Below are 14,758 nucleotides of genomic sequence, written 5' to 3'. Positions count from 1 at the left end.
GAGAAGAATTCTCACCATCTTTGTGGGGAAGGCATTGGTATTGCTAAGACATCAAGGGGAAGAGTAGCCTGCTCAAGTGTCCTTCAACCATTCAGGATGTGGTAGCGCCACTATTGATATTTAATGTGTGTCTGTGTGTGTTGCTGCCTTGGAACAGGACTCCCATGAATGTTGTTCTTGTCTGAGTCCTGATGAGTCTCCACAGTTTGAAAAAGAGTGACACCCGGCATCAGTGGTGCTCTGTAAGGGCAGAAATGACTCAGATGATTGGCCCCCAGGACATTGAGAGATCCCACTGCTCACAGAGACAAAAAGTCAGGTAGAACCTGTGTGAGACATAGGACCTGCGTCCCAGGGCCAAGAGGAGGCATTGAGCTTCCTGTGGAAGTAGATACATCTTGCACAGCCCCGAAGCTTCTCCCTCCCCCACCCCTGGGCTCACTGTCCTGAGGGCCCCTTGGTCTCCCCAGTCAACAAGGCAGGGAGGGAGGTCACCCCACAAGGCAGCTGTCATGTCCACCAATTTCCTGAGCTCTGAGCTCCACACCCTCACTCCCTTCTCCAGTTCACCCTCCACATCTGCCCTTGCAACTCCCTTTCAGAAGCTGTTTATGCGTAAAACCTTCCATGGCCCTCTCTGTCTTCAAGGTGAATCCACACTCTTCCTTCTGGACTCAAGGCTGATCATGATCATCCAGATGTGATCCTTCCCCCTCAGCTCTCATCTCTGCTTTCCTCAGACAGATGGTCACAGTGGCCCATGAACACACACATATCCACACATTCATACACACATGCACATTCATATACACACTCACACATTCGCTCACACACACACACAAGCGCACATAGTTTTTTATTTCATAGGTTTGATGTGTAATAGTTACATTATCATTTAATCTAAAACATTCGCTTCTGTTTTGATTCACACATTGATTATTGCAAAGTCTGTTGCTTTATTTCCAAAATGCAGGGAATACATTTTGGAAATAAATGTATGTTGTTTTAGTCCAGGAGGTTTGGAGAGGATGCATCTCTGTTTTGATGGGCTCACCGGGCCCGTGGGGGGGGGGGGGGGTTCATGGGATGAGTTTGGTTGAAGGAGGAGTTGGCCTCACTGGGACTGGAGAGTGTAGAGCAACCTGATCGTCAGCAGCATGGACTGCCGGGTGGAGATCCCTGGATGTGGCTGGAGACGGGGGGGACCTGTGGACAGGCTTTGTGCAGGGGATGGTCGGTGACAGGTATGTTTGGGACCATGAGAATGAAATACCTGAGCCGACAGTGAGGGTCTGGGGGAGGCCAGAAGGAGGCTGATGTGGTCACACCAATGAGCTGTCCTGGGTCTTCACCTGAGCTTGTCTGTGGGGAGAACTGGGTCACAGAAAGGAGAATCTGGAGCCAGAACAGTGGGATTGGTTCAGTGTGAGAGGAGGAGAGAGGGGAGAATGGAGGGGCCCTCCTCTCTCCACCTTGGCTGCCTGCAGGAGCCAATGGGGCTGTGCCAAGGTTGCTGACCCCAAGAGGAGCAGGAGGCCTGGGGGATGTTACAACACTGTCAACTCACCCACAGAGGCAACCAGCACCACCCTTGGGCCTGGGTGTGTGCTGCTGCTTCTCCCTATCACTTCCTCTCTCTGACTTTCTTGTCACTGTGAGCAGAGCTCCTGCTCTCTATCCCTCTCCATCTAACCTTCAGAGTCCTTTCTGCCTCCTCACCGACTCTTGTCTCCCAGACTGTACCTCTTTGTCTAATTCTGTTTATTCCATCTCTATGGTTTGGGTAGAAGAGCATGTTGGAGACAATTCCCAGGTTGTAATCTCAAGACCTGGGGACACATTTATTGAACTTCTATTTTGAGCCAGTCTCTTCTCCTCTCCTTCTTTGCTTGTTGGGCAACATTGTGAAACCCCACCTCTGAGTTTGTTATGAGGATCGGCAGTGTTGGAGACACGAAGAGCCTCAATCTGGTGTCATTTTCTTTCTTTTTTTTTATAAATATATACTAGAGGCCCGGTGCACAAAAATTTGTGCACTCGGGGGTCCCTCAGCCCAGCCTGTGCCCTCTCCCAGTCTGGGACCCCTCAGGGGATGTCCACCTGCTGGCTTAGGCCTGCTCCCCGGGGGATTGTGCCTAAGCTGGCAGTGATACATCCCTTGGGGGATGTCCACTTGCCAGCGGGCCGAAGCTGCAGTTGAACATCCACAGAGCTGCTGAGGAGGCAGGAGAGGCTCCCACCACCGCCAATGTGATGCCTTCAGCCTGAAGGGTCCCAGGTTCGATTCTCGTCAAGGGCATGTACTCTGGTTGCGTACACATCCCCAGTAGGGGGTGTGCAGGAGGCAGCTGATCAAAGTTTCCCTCTCATCGATGTTTCTAACTCTCTATCCCTCTCCCTTCCTCTCTGTAAAAAATCAATAAAATATATTTGGGAAAAAAAATTGCATGTGCATATTACCCTTTTATTATATAGGATAGAAGCCTGGTGCACGGGTGGGAGCCAGCTGGCTTGCCCTGAAGGGTGTCCCAGATCAGGGTGGGGAGGGGACCCCCAGCTCCCTACGATCGCCCACGCCGCCTATGCAGCCTCAGCCCGCAGCTGCAGCCTCCCCCAATCGTGGGCTCCGCCCCTGCCCAGGCCTAAGGCCTGTGGCCGAGGCGTTAGGCCCGGGCAGGGGACCCCCCAAACTGCAGCCGCCCCCCGATCGTGGACTCCGCCCCTGCCCGGGCCTTATGCCCCTGGCAGAGGCGTTGGGCCCAGGCAGCGGGGACCCCCAGCTGCAGCCACCCCCCCCCCCCCCCCCCCGATCGTGGACTCTGCCCCTGCCCCGGCCTAACGCCTCCTCTGGCCGAGGCGTTAGGCCCGGCAGGGGACCCTCGCTGCAGCCGCCCCCGATCGTGGGCTCCGCCCCTGCCTGGGCCTAACGCCTCTGGCTGAGGTGTTAGGCCCAGGCAGGGGACCCCCCAAGCTGCAGCCAGCCCCCTATAGTGGGCTCCGCCCCTGCCCGGACCTCGCGCCTCTGGCCCAGGCCTTAGGCCCAGGCAGGGGACCCCCCAAGCTGCAGCCACCCCCCCCCCCATCGTGAGCTCCGCCCTTCCCGGGCCTAACGCCTTTGGCTGAGGCGTTAGGCAAGGGCAGCAGGGAGCCCAAGCTGCAGCCGCCCCCCCTTTCGTGGGCTCCGCCCCTGCCCCGGCCTAACGCCTCCTCTGGCCGAGGCGTTAGGCCTGGGCAGGGGACCCTCGCTGCAGCCGCCCCCCGATCGTGGGCTCCGCCCCTTCCCGGGCCTAATGCCTTTGGCCAGGCGTTAGGCCCAGGCAGCGGGGACCCCCAGCTGCAGCCTCCCCAATCGTGGGCTCCGCCCCTGCCAGGCTGCAGCCGCCCTGATCGTGCTCTCCGCCCCTGCCCCGGCCTTTCGCCTCTGGCCGAGGCGTTAGGCCCGGGCAGCGGGGACCCCCAGCTGCAGCCGCCCCCCCCCACCCAGCTCAACCACTCCCTGATAGTGGGCTCCGGGCAGGGGACCGACAGCTGCAGCCACCCCAGGATCGCAGGCTCCGCCCCTGCCCAGCTCCCATCACTGGCTCCACCCCTACTTCCCACTATCACTGGCCAGTGCGGCAAAGGCCAGGATTCTCCGATCATGGCTGGGGGGCAGGGCAAAGGCGGCCCTGGGGGCTGCCTTTGCCCTGTCCCCCGGCTCTTAGCTCCCCCCTGGGTTTCGATCACTGTCAGTGCCAGGGGGCTTCTTCTGTGCTTTCCCTTTTGCCTTCCTGCATTGTGCCTACATATGCAAATTAACCGCCATCTTTGTTGACAGTTAACTGCCATCTTGGCTGGTGATTAATTTGCATATCTCGCTAATTAGCCAATGGGAAGGGTAGCAGTCGTACGCCAATTACCATTTTTCTCTTTTATTAGTGTAGATTATATTGATTTCAGAGAGGAAGGGAGAGGGAGAGATAGAAACATCAATGATGAGAGAGAATCATTGATCGGGTGCCTCCTGCAAGCCCCACTCTGGGGATGGAGCCCACATTCCAGGCATGTGCCCTGACCGGGAATCAAACCATGACCTTCTGGTTCATAGGTCGACTCTCAACCACTGAGCCATGTTGGCCGGAAATCTGGTGTCATTTTCTGACCTGATGAAGGCATGTGTATGAGAGACGTGTGGTGGGAAGGGCTATTTAGAAGCCGCAAGTGTGTCCCCCAAGCCTACAAGGTAAATCAGAAGCTGCAGTGCATCCTTGGTTGAATGGCAGATGAGCACAGACAAAAGGATGCAGGATGGTAGGTCTCAGCCGGGATCCTAGACGCAGCCCAAGTCAGGAGTGAAGGTGGAAATGTCATGAGTGGGTTTGTCCCTAAGCACTAAGGCACTTAGGGCACCTCTGACCTGATGTGAGTCTTGCTTCTCATCAAACTCCACGGACACAAGTGGTGCAACCTCTAAGCTATAAGGGAGCTACAGGGAACCATGCATGTGTCACTTGCATTTATTTTTATTGATGCAATATTCACATAACATACAATTGAGCCTTTTAAACTATGAAATTCACTAGAATGCAGTAAATAAACAATGTCTCAATGACAACGTCTATGTAGTTTCAAGAAGGTTTTATAAGCCACCCCACCACACACACATAAAAAACAACAACACCAAACAGTCCCTCTCCCATCTGCACTCCTGGTCCTCCCCTGACAACCCAAACTGACTTCTATGTCAATGGGTTTCCTTCTCCTGGACATTTCGCATAAATGAAATCACACAACACATGATTTTTTGTGCCCGGTTTCTGTCCCTGAGCTGCATTATTATGAGGTTTTCCCACTATGGACCAGGTACCCGTCCTTTGTTCTTTATGGTTTAAACTAATCCCAGGGTTGTGAAGATACCTCATTTTGTTGGGATGGATGTGACCCAGCGTGAAGGGGTGTATAGATGTGAATCCGAACCAGCCATGTGAGATGGACCCTCATGTCACAGGGTGAGAACAGAAGGGCAGTGGAGGAGAGTCAGCGAGGACAGGGAGGGAGGGAGAGCGCCCAGGTGGGTGGAGGAGGACATGGACCACGTTCTCCTGCACCCAGACCTCACCTACCATGTCTACTCCCCTGGACATTCTTAACAGACAGTTTCCCCAACTATGGTCCCGACTTTACTTCAGCACCTCCTGGGATCCTCAGATGGCCTCCAAGGTTCCCCCACTCTGAATGGTGCATTGTTCCCTCTGTGTTCACATGCTGGCTGCATCGAGAGCTCTTCTGGTGTCATTCTGAGGTTGTTTCGAGCCTCAAAGAGCAGCACCCCAAGAACCAGCAGGATCAAGCCAGCCACAACAATCCGGATAAGATTCTCCACTGTGTAGTCTTGGGGATGGAAAAATAAGAATTGTGGGTAAAGAGGTCTCAGAGGTCAGGGCAGACCCTCATCTCCAGGATTTTGATGTTCAACCTGGGCTCCCACCTCCCCTTGACATCAGTGTCCCTCTGATGTCTGAACTCAGCACCTGCTCTGACTCACCATGATAAGAGTTAGCTGTGCCCAAGAACTGAGGATGAGTAAGAAATGGTTTCAGTTCAGAAATAACAAGAGTTGGGGGTTCTGTGTTCACTCTGAGAATCAAGACCCCATGAGCTTATTCCCCTATAGCTGAGAGATTCCATGTGTTCCACAGCTGGGGACCCAGGTTCCGTGGAGGAGGGGTTGGTGTCAGAGCCTCCTGGATCTTAGGAGCATGAGTTAATAAAAGAATCAATAGATGAGCAACTTCAAGTGACCCATGAGAGGAGGAACCTGGGTGAAGTGGAGTGAAGGAGACCCAGCCCAGACTTTCGCCCTTTCATGCTCATCTATTGATTCTTTTATTAACTCATTTATTTTACAATAACAAATACCTACAGTGGTGGATATATTTTCCAGATGAAAAATATGGGTATGTGGATGCTGATCATGTGATCATTTTATTTCAAAAGACAACAAACTTCAAAACCAAGAATGTCCTCAGTTTTGGTTCAAATTTAAGTCACAGAGAAAATCCCCCTCATTTTAATATTTACTTAGCACCAAAAGTAGGAAATTATGTCAGTCTGCTACACCATCTATATATATAAAAGCCTAAGCAACTAACACAACCGAGTGACCAGAACAACTGGTCGACCAGTCGTTATGATGTGCACTGACCACCAGGGGGCTAATGCTCAACGCAGGAGCTGCCCCCTGGTGGTCTATGCGCTTCCACAGGGGGAGCGCTGCTCAGTCAGAAGCCGAGGTCAAGGCTGCTGATGGCAGCTGTGGTGTCTGGAGCCTCTCCGAATCTGTGGCAAGGCTATTGAGCAGCTGTGGCAGGTGCAGCAGCTAGGATGAACATGGTGTGGCACCCAACACACGCTCAGGCTCCTTCCTGGCCACTTGCCACTTGGAGCACTGCTATATCCCATGAGGGGTCCCAGGTTGTGAGAGGGCACAGGCCAGACTGAGGGATCTCCCTTCCACCTGCACCCCCTCTGTGCCCGAATCCATGAACAGGGCCTCTAGTCTATAATAATAAAATCATACTATGCTAATTAGACCTGAAAGCTGAACAACCTTTCAGACATCCTTCTAGAACAGTGGTTCTCAACCTTCTGGCCTTTTAAATACAGTTCCTCATGACCCCAACCATAAAATTAGATTCATTGCTACTTCATACTGTAATTTTGCTACTGTTATGAATTGTAATGTAAATATCTGATATGCAGGATGGTCTTAGATGACCCCTGTGAAAGGGTTGTTCAACCCCCAAAGGGGTCGTGACCCACTGGTTGAGAAATGCTGTTCTAGACAAAGCTGTGGCAGCAGGGCTGAGGCAGAGGCAGTTAGGGGCATCAGGCAGGCAGACAGAGTGGTTAGGGGCATCAGGCAGGCAGGCAGGCGAGCAGATAGGAGCCAGTTGTCCCTGATTGCGAGAGGGATATTGGTCCTAAACTGGCAGTTGGACATCCCCCGAGGGGTCCAGGATTGTGAGAGGGTGCAGGCCAGGCCGAAGGACCCCTCCCACCCCACCCCCCATGCACGAATTTCGTGCACCCGGCCTCTAGTTTTCATATAAAACCCAAGATATAAACAGAAATTATGGACCTCTCCTCATTACAGTTATCATGCTATAACTCTAAATCCCAGCACCCACAATTCAGAAATGCACATGGATGATCAGTGTTACTCAGTTGGGTTAATATTTAAATGGTTCCCACCGAGAAGGCTTTGTAATGTGTGTCATGTGATTATAAGTCAGAGAAAAGATAATAATGGGGGGATGTGTATGTGGCAGAAAAAGAAAGCATTCCTAGTGAACCCTAATGAAACAGAAGAACAGATTGGAACAAAGAGGCCAATAGTGCCTTTGCTATAAAATGTAGAATTCTTAATGGGTTTGCCTTGACATAACTTTCTGTGTGAATTAAGCTGATTTCCAGAGGGGAAACTCTGGAAAATTTTAATCTCTCATTTCATTGTTTTAGGTGTGGAGTAAGAAAAATAGGTATCCAGGAGAAACCAAGATGGCGGCATAGGTAAACACGGGAGTTTGCTGCCTCGAACAACCACTTCAAAAATACAACTAAAAGACGGAACGGACATCATCCAGAACCACAGGAAAGCTGGCTGAGTGGAAGTTCTACAACTAGGAGGAAAGAGAAAAAGCATACCGAGGCTCAGAGGAGGCTCAGTGCTGAAGTAAAATACTAAGGTTTGGAGTGCATGCGGAGCGGGCTGGAGGCTGAGGGTGCGGTTGTCGTTTTCAATTGGGAGGGAGTCTCAGGCTCTGAGCTCCAGTTCCAGGAGAGTCTCTAAGGACCCACACTCATACGGGAGAAGCGGGACTGTCTGGCATCGCTCAGAACCCTAGGGCAGCTTTCTCTCCGTGGGGCTTGCAGCGACTACTGGAACACTGAGAAGCAGAGCCTCTGAGGGCAAGACTGAGAGCAGCCATAATTGCTAACCCCGCCCTGTTGATCCCCTGGGACCAGCCCCGACCAAGCCCTGCAGGGAGGCTTTTGCTGGATAGCCTCAGGCAAAGGCTAGATTAGCACCTCCCTAGAGATCCAGGAGCCAGGAAGCCCAGAGGTCAGAGTGGGACCATCCAGCTTGCAGCTCCATGGAACCATAAAAGACACACTCAGGGGGCAGACTCAGTGAGCACCAAAGCCCCATCGAAGCAAGTCTAGCGCCAGAGGGGTGTCTCCAGCACAGAAGTTCTACCACCGCAGACACAGCTGATTCTCACAGCCAATTGGCCTGGAGGTCAATTCCTCACAGTGATAACTACAACAATCAAGGCTTAACCACAACAAGACTGTGCACAAAGTCTACAAGGGGGTGCAACAAGAGTGTCTACCTCAGGTAATTGGGACACTTAGCACAAAAAGGCACTCTATCGACACAGCGAAGCATAAAAAATGCCGAGACAAGGAAACAGGACACAAACGACAGAATTGGAGGAAAGCAAACTGTTGGATATAGAGTTCAAAACCACACTTTTAAGGTCTTTAAAGAACTGTTTAGAAGCCGCCGATAAATTGAATAAGGCCCTCGAAAAGACTGGTGAGACCGCCAATAAATGTAGTGAGATCCTCGAAAAGACTGGTAAGACCGCCGATAAATGTAGTGAGATCCTCGAAAAGACTGGTAAGACCGCCAATAAATGTAGTGAGATCCTCAAGAAATCTAATGAGACCCTCGATGTTGTGATAAAGGACCAACTAGAAATTAAGCATACACTGACTGAAATAAAGAATATTATACAGACTCCCAACAGCAGACCAGAGGGTCGCAAGGATCAAGTCAAAGATTGGAAATACGAAGAAGCAAAAGACACCCAACAAGAAAGCAAAGTGAAAAAATAATCCGAAAATATGAAGATAGTGTAAGGAGCCTCTGGGACAGCTTCAAGCGGACCAACATCCGAATTATAGGGGTGCCAGAAGATGAGAGAGAGCAAGATATTGAAAACCTATTTGAAGAAATAATGACAGAAAACTTCCCCTACCTGGTGAAAGGAATAGACTTCCAAGTCCAGGAAGCACAGAGAACCCCAAACAAAAGGAATCCAAAGAGGACCACACCAAGACACATCATAATTAAAATGCCAAGAGCAAAAGACAAAGAGAGAATTCTAAAAGCAGCAAGAGAAAGAAAATCAGTTACCTACAAGGGAGTACCCATACGACTGTCAGCTGATTTCTCAACAGAAACTTTGCAGGCCAGAAGGGAATGGCAAGAAATATTCAAAGTGATGAATACCAAGAACCTACAACCAAGACTTCTTTATCCAGCAAAGCTATCATTCAGAAGTGAAGGCCAGATAAAGAGCTTCACAGATAAGAAAAAGCTAAAGGAGTTCATCACCACCAAACCAGTATTATATGAAATGCTGAAAGGTATCCTGTTAGAAGAGGAAGAAGAAGAAAAAGGTAAAGATACAAATTATGAACAACAAATACACATCTATCAACAAGTGAATCTAAAAATCAAGTGAATAAATAATCTGATGAACTGGTGATTGTAATAGAATCAGGGACATAGAAAGGGAATGGACTGACTATTCTTGGGGGAGGGAGAAAGGGGTGTGGGGGTGAGTGAAGAGATTAGACAACAATCGTGCACCTATGGATGAGGACAGTGGGTGGGGAGTGAGGGCAGAGGGTGGGGTTGGAACTGGGTGGAGGGGAGTTATGGGGGGAAAAATAGTAACTAATGTAATAATCTGAACAATAAAGTTTTAATTTAAAAAAAAAGAAAAATAGGTATGCAATTGGGAATAAAGAAGTGAAATTTCCTTGGCCTGGTGAGGATTATAATTTTATCATGATGTTGGAGGGATCAACTGAAAAACAGTCCACAGGGACAGAGTCTTTGGGAAGCTAACAAGTCAAGAAATAAATATGCCCAAACAAAGAGCTTTCCTGTATGCACTTACTACCATTTAGAAAATCTACAGGAATCACACCGCTTACTCACAAATTACAATATTAGGTGTGCAATTCTCTAAGTGGGCTGTGCATTTACTCAATTTTACAAATAGGTAGCATGCTTCTAAGGTTCATGCATGAAGCTTATTTGCAAATTTGTCTTCTTATAAAAGAAGACTTTATATAAACAAGAAGTTATTATTCATAAAAATGTATGAGTTTAATCTACTCCCATTGAAAAGAGGAACAGGATATTTATATTTCTATCTCGACTCCACAAAATGTAAGTTAAATTGTTAGCTTATAGAATGGAATAGGGCCTGAAGATTCTCTAAAAAGAGCCATAATAGACCCGTGTGCACAGAGACACTGAGCAGAGGGGAATGCACAGCGTCTGGGCAGGAAGCCCCAGTTCCCCATGAGCCCTGCAGGGTCCCTCCTTGTTCTCAGGTGAGCACTGAGGGCCTGGAGGCCTCCAGGTGAGCACAGGGGGCCGTGCAGTGTGGTGCCCACAGGCAGGATGCTTCTCTATAGGGGAGTATTTCGGGGCTGGGGCTACAGGGACCCAGATTCTGAGACGAAGACGTCAGGAGGTGAGTGGTGGTGGGGGTCTGTGTTCTCTGCTCAGTCTAATCATATTCCTGTTCATTTCACTCACATCTCACTCGCCCTCCCTACCCTTCATCTCTGCTGAGGTTCAGAAATGGGGTTCAGGAGAGGGAGGTCCTGTCTGTCCCTACTCTCTCATGGGCTGGATTCTGCTCTGTGGAACCTCCTCCACCTCCTTGTTTTTTACTGTCACCCACACTCCTAGGGACAGGGCCCTGAGCTGACTGAGCACAGAAAGGACAGGGTCAGGCTCCTCACCTGAGACCAGCAGCTCCAGGGGGTCACTGGGATGTGACAGTAGGTAGGGGGAGGTGCTGTGTGAGGCATAGCACCTGTAGGTCCCCCGGTGGCCTGAGGTCACAGAATTGAGGGTGAAGTTGGCCTGAGAGGGTGCAGACGTGTCCTGCAGACTGAGGTGCTGGGGAGGGTCCAGTGACCCCTCCCTGTGCAGGTGGAAGGTGTCCAACCAGATCTCAGACCCACACTGCAGGGTCACGGTCGCTCCCCAGGCCACTGAGGGTCCTGGCTGGGCTGAGAGGGAGGGTTTCCTGTACATTCCTGGGGAGAAGAGGGTTGTGATGTGTAGAGAGCCACCCCTCCCCTCACGCCCTTGACCCTGAGCTGAGGGACATTGTCCTTCTCCAGAGACACTGTCTGTGACCCCTCCCAGCTCCTCTCTGGCCTCTTGGTGAGGAAACTAGCCTTGTTGCTGGAGTCCTGTGGGATCCTCATATCCCAGGGCTCAGAGCCCCTCTCTTCATATAGAATATAGGCACTAGCCTGCAGAGACTCCTGACACCAGCTGGTCAAAGGGCTCCCCTTGGTGATGATGGGTCCTGAGTCAGCCTAGATGGAGAGTTTGGGGATGATTCCAGGAAAGAAATCAGACCTGAAAGACCTGGCACTCTAATGATGTCATGAATGAGCCAGTGATGCCATTTCATGAGCACCTACTGTGTGTGAGGCTCCTGCTGGGGTCTGTCACTCATCTCCTCTCACCTCATGCACCAGGGATGCTGAGCCCCACCACCCACTTCACTGAGCCTCAGAGAGCTTATCACATGCCCCAGGTCACCCACCCTGGAACGGCAGGGCTGGGACTAGAACGCAGGACTGTGAGTTCCCAGTGTTGTCCTCACGCTGCCCTCCCCCCCCCCCCCCCCCCGCAGAGAGACACCAGCTTCGTGCTCTGGGCTCCTCCTCTGCAGGGGCCTGTCCACATCTCATCTGGAACTGAGGGACCTTCCTCAGTACCTGCCCCCAGCACAGCAGGGAAAGGAGGGGAAGGGTGTGGTGTAAACTCTGAGTCTCTCCCGGGTCCATCTCCAACCTGCAGGCCCTGAAGCCCCTCGGGAAGGCTGGGCTGGGCTGGGGCTCTGCCTTTCTGAGCTCTGTGAGGCCATAAGTCACCTCATCTCCCAACAGCCTGTGAGCAGGATGGGACCAGAGGTGAGCAGACAGGAACTGGACACTCAGAGGAGAGAAGGGACCTCCCAGCCCCACAGCAGGAGCAGCAGAGCCAGGAGCTGAACCAGGGCTGATCCACCCTGTTCCCTCCTCTGAGCTGAGCCTGAGCTGAGGGATAGGACTGGGTACCAGGACCCTTGTCCTGCCTGTCCCTCCCTGTACAGTGTCACCGTCACTGAGACAGAGGGGACAGGCCCCATAACATCACGTCCTTGGGGCTTCCCTGTGAGGCCCCTCTCCCAGGAGGTCAGGGCCAGAACTGACAGGAAATCTAAGCTCTGGACAAGGATTCTCTCCTTTTACAGTTGGAGACACTGAGGACCAGACAGGGGAAGGGCATGTCCAAGTGAGAGACTTCAGAGGTTCCAGAACTGTCTCATGACTCAGCCCTTGTTCCCTACACGGAGGCACCCACCACATCCCCACAGAGACTCGCAATTCCCCTCTGTGGGCCTGATTCCCTGGGTTGGGGGAGGGGAAGGAGGGACCATTGCTCAGAGCTTTCTGGGATCTAGATGAAAGGTGAGGGGCAGGGTCTGCCCTCTCCCCACTTGAGCCTGACTCCACCTCCCCCAGCCTGAGCCCCAACAATTCCTTCAGCCATGACCTCCCCACTTGCCACCAGCCTCACTTCCCTCTCTAAGGCCTGACTCCATGTGAGGGGGGAGAGGTGAATCCAGGGAGACCCTGGAGGCCTGTGCTTCCCCTGAGATCTCTCCCTGACTCCCAGTCCCCCTGGGACACAAGCCTGTCCTTAGGTCTATGGGGGGTCAGTAGATCTTCTGAGAGACTCAGACATCCTGGGGTGGTCTGTCTCCATCTGAGCAAAGAGGACATATGTGTGCAGAGCTGGGGTCCCAGAGGGTGCTGGGAAGGAGAATAGGAGAGGTGGGAAGCCTGGGCTGACCCTGGAGTTCCCACCTCACTCGGACTTCTGCATCTGCCTGGGGTCCCCACACTAAGACCCTCTCACTGTCCACCTGAGACACCTTCTGGCAACAGAAGAGAGAGAGGGGTGAACAGGGGTAAGGCTGTGCTAAGGGAAAAATACTTTCTAAGTGACCATCTCTACAGCCATCTCACTCCCCTTTCAGCCCATAATTGTGCTGAGGACTGGACCCTGAGCTGACAAGCAGAAAGACAGGGTGAGGGGGCCTCACCTGAGACCAGGAGCTCCAGGGCATCGCTGGGGTGTGAGCACACCTGGGGCCTGTTCCTGTAACAGCCATAGCATCTGAACGTCCACCTGTGGCTGGGGGTCACGGGGCCCACAGAGAACAGGGCCTGGGACTGCCCACTGGGCTGTGGCTGTGAGTCCTGGGTCCAGGAGAGCCTGTGATCTCCTTCCTTAGTCAGAAGGAACCTGTCAAATCCCTGCCCTGAGCCACACTGGAGGGTCACGTTCCCTCCTGAGGTCACGACAGGGCTGGGCAGGGCTGAGAGGCTGGGTTTGCTGTAGGATCCTAGGAGAAGAGGAGGCAGCGTGTTAAATGGGCTCACACCTCCCTCATGACCCCCAGGGCTGGGCTGTGAGAGGGAGACACCCTGAGAGCAGACCCCCTTCCTGAGGGCAGAGCCTGAGGCTGGGACCCCTGAGTGTCCTCTCACCTGTCACCACCAGCTCCAGGAAGTCACTGTGCCCTGACCAGCCAGTGGGGCTGAGATAGTAACAGTGATACATCCCTGCATCACGCTCTGTCATGCGTGTGATGGAGAACTTGGCCTTGTCCCCAGGCTCCAGTGGCTTCTGTTCTTTCCATGGTGCTGGGCTTCCCTCTTTACAAATTATGTACTCCTTAGCCTTTCGTGTTCCCTGACAGCAGATGGTCATGGGGCTCCCGCTTGGGATCACAGGGCCAGGCTCAGCCCAGAGAGTGGGTTTGGGGAGGGTCTCTGGAAAGAATCAGAGGCTGAGTCACAGGACATTCCCACCCCTGGTCCCCAGGTCTCAGTCCCAGATGTCCCCCATCTGTCAGACAGATCTGCACCCCTTCCCCTATTGCCTGGGGGGTGGCCCATGTCCCCAGGGAGGAGTGGGACCTGGGACACCTGGGGAGACTCAGCTTCCTGAACTGGGGTTCTGAGGCCCACACTCAGCCCTGGAAGAGAGTCCCTGTGAGAGATTTGCCCTGAACCCTGAGCAGATCCCTCCTCCCCATGAGCCTCCTGTGTCCTGGGGTCCTGACAGACCAGGGGCCCCCTCCCCCTCCTCCCTTCTCACTGAGGCAGAGCAGGGCCTTGAGGGTGGGGGTCATGGCGTCTTCTCCCTGTGGCCTCAGCTGAGCAGATGGAGGAGACTGTGTGGCCAGCAGGATGGACAAACAGACTCACAGGTGGTGGTCACTTGCGTGCTGGCCCTGCCTGTCACGGGGTTGTCACGCCAGCAGCCTATGTCACCAGTGGTGTAATATAAACACTAGTATAGTCCTATGTGGGGTGAGTTCCAAGCTTCAGTGAGGAAACAGGCCTTATCGTTGGAGTCCTGTGGGATCCTCATATCCAAGGGGTCAGAGCACCTCTGTCTATACAGAAGGTAGACATTAGTGTGCAGAGACCAGTGACACCAGATGGTGACAGGACTCCCCTTGGTGACGACGGTGTCTCAGTCAGCCCAGATGGAAGGTTTGGAGACAATTCCAGGAAAGGAATCAGACATGAAAGACCTGGCAGCCTGTCTCCCCCTCATAATGTCCTGAATGAGTCAGTGACGCCATTTTATGAACGCCTACTGTGT

At 52.5% G+C, this 14,758-nt stretch overlaps 1 protein-coding gene across 1 annotated transcript; it reads right to left on the bottom strand.

Moving 5' to 3' along the window:
• Nucleotides 1-1,114: 1,114 nt before the first annotated feature.
• Nucleotides 1,115-14,279, bottom strand: LOC139000248 (leukocyte immunoglobulin-like receptor subfamily A member 5). The gene is made up of 6 exons (XM_070402504.1): nt 14,246-14,279; nt 13,633-13,917; nt 13,144-13,487; nt 12,946-13,016; nt 5,242-5,408; nt 1,115-1,179 (listed from the first exon to the last, which is right to left on the bottom strand). Exons 1-6 carry the CDS (start codon nt 14,277-14,279, stop codon nt 1,115-1,117), a joined length of 966 nt encoding a protein of 321 aa, XP_070258605.1.
• Between the last annotated feature and the right edge of the window lie 479 nt (nt 14,280-14,758).

This window comes from Myotis yumanensis, unplaced genomic scaffold (genome assembly GCF_028538775.1).
Source record: "Myotis yumanensis isolate MYYU_CA2020_CCGP unplaced genomic scaffold, mMyoYum1.0.hap1 SCAF_23, whole genome shotgun sequence".
NCBI classification, from domain to species: Eukaryota; Metazoa; Chordata; class Mammalia; order Chiroptera; family Vespertilionidae; genus Myotis; species Myotis yumanensis.
Note: the sequence above shows the minus strand (reverse complement) of the source record. Positions and strands in the feature narration are given on the sequence as shown.

Bases quoted from the DNA above. Each gene is read 5' to 3' on its own strand.
- LOC139000248 (XM_070402504.1), bottom strand. From the start codon at position 14,279: ATGACCCCCACCCTCAAGGCCCTGCTCTGCCTCA. The intron at 13,488-13,632 runs GTGAGAGGACAC...CTCTTCTCCTAG, and splicing joins CCTGGAGCTGGTGGTGACAG to GATCCTACAGCAAACCCAGC. The intron at 13,017-13,143 runs GTCCAGTCCTCA...TTCTGTTGCCAG, and splicing joins TTTCTGCTTGTCAGCTCAGG to AAGGTGTCTCAGGTGGACAG.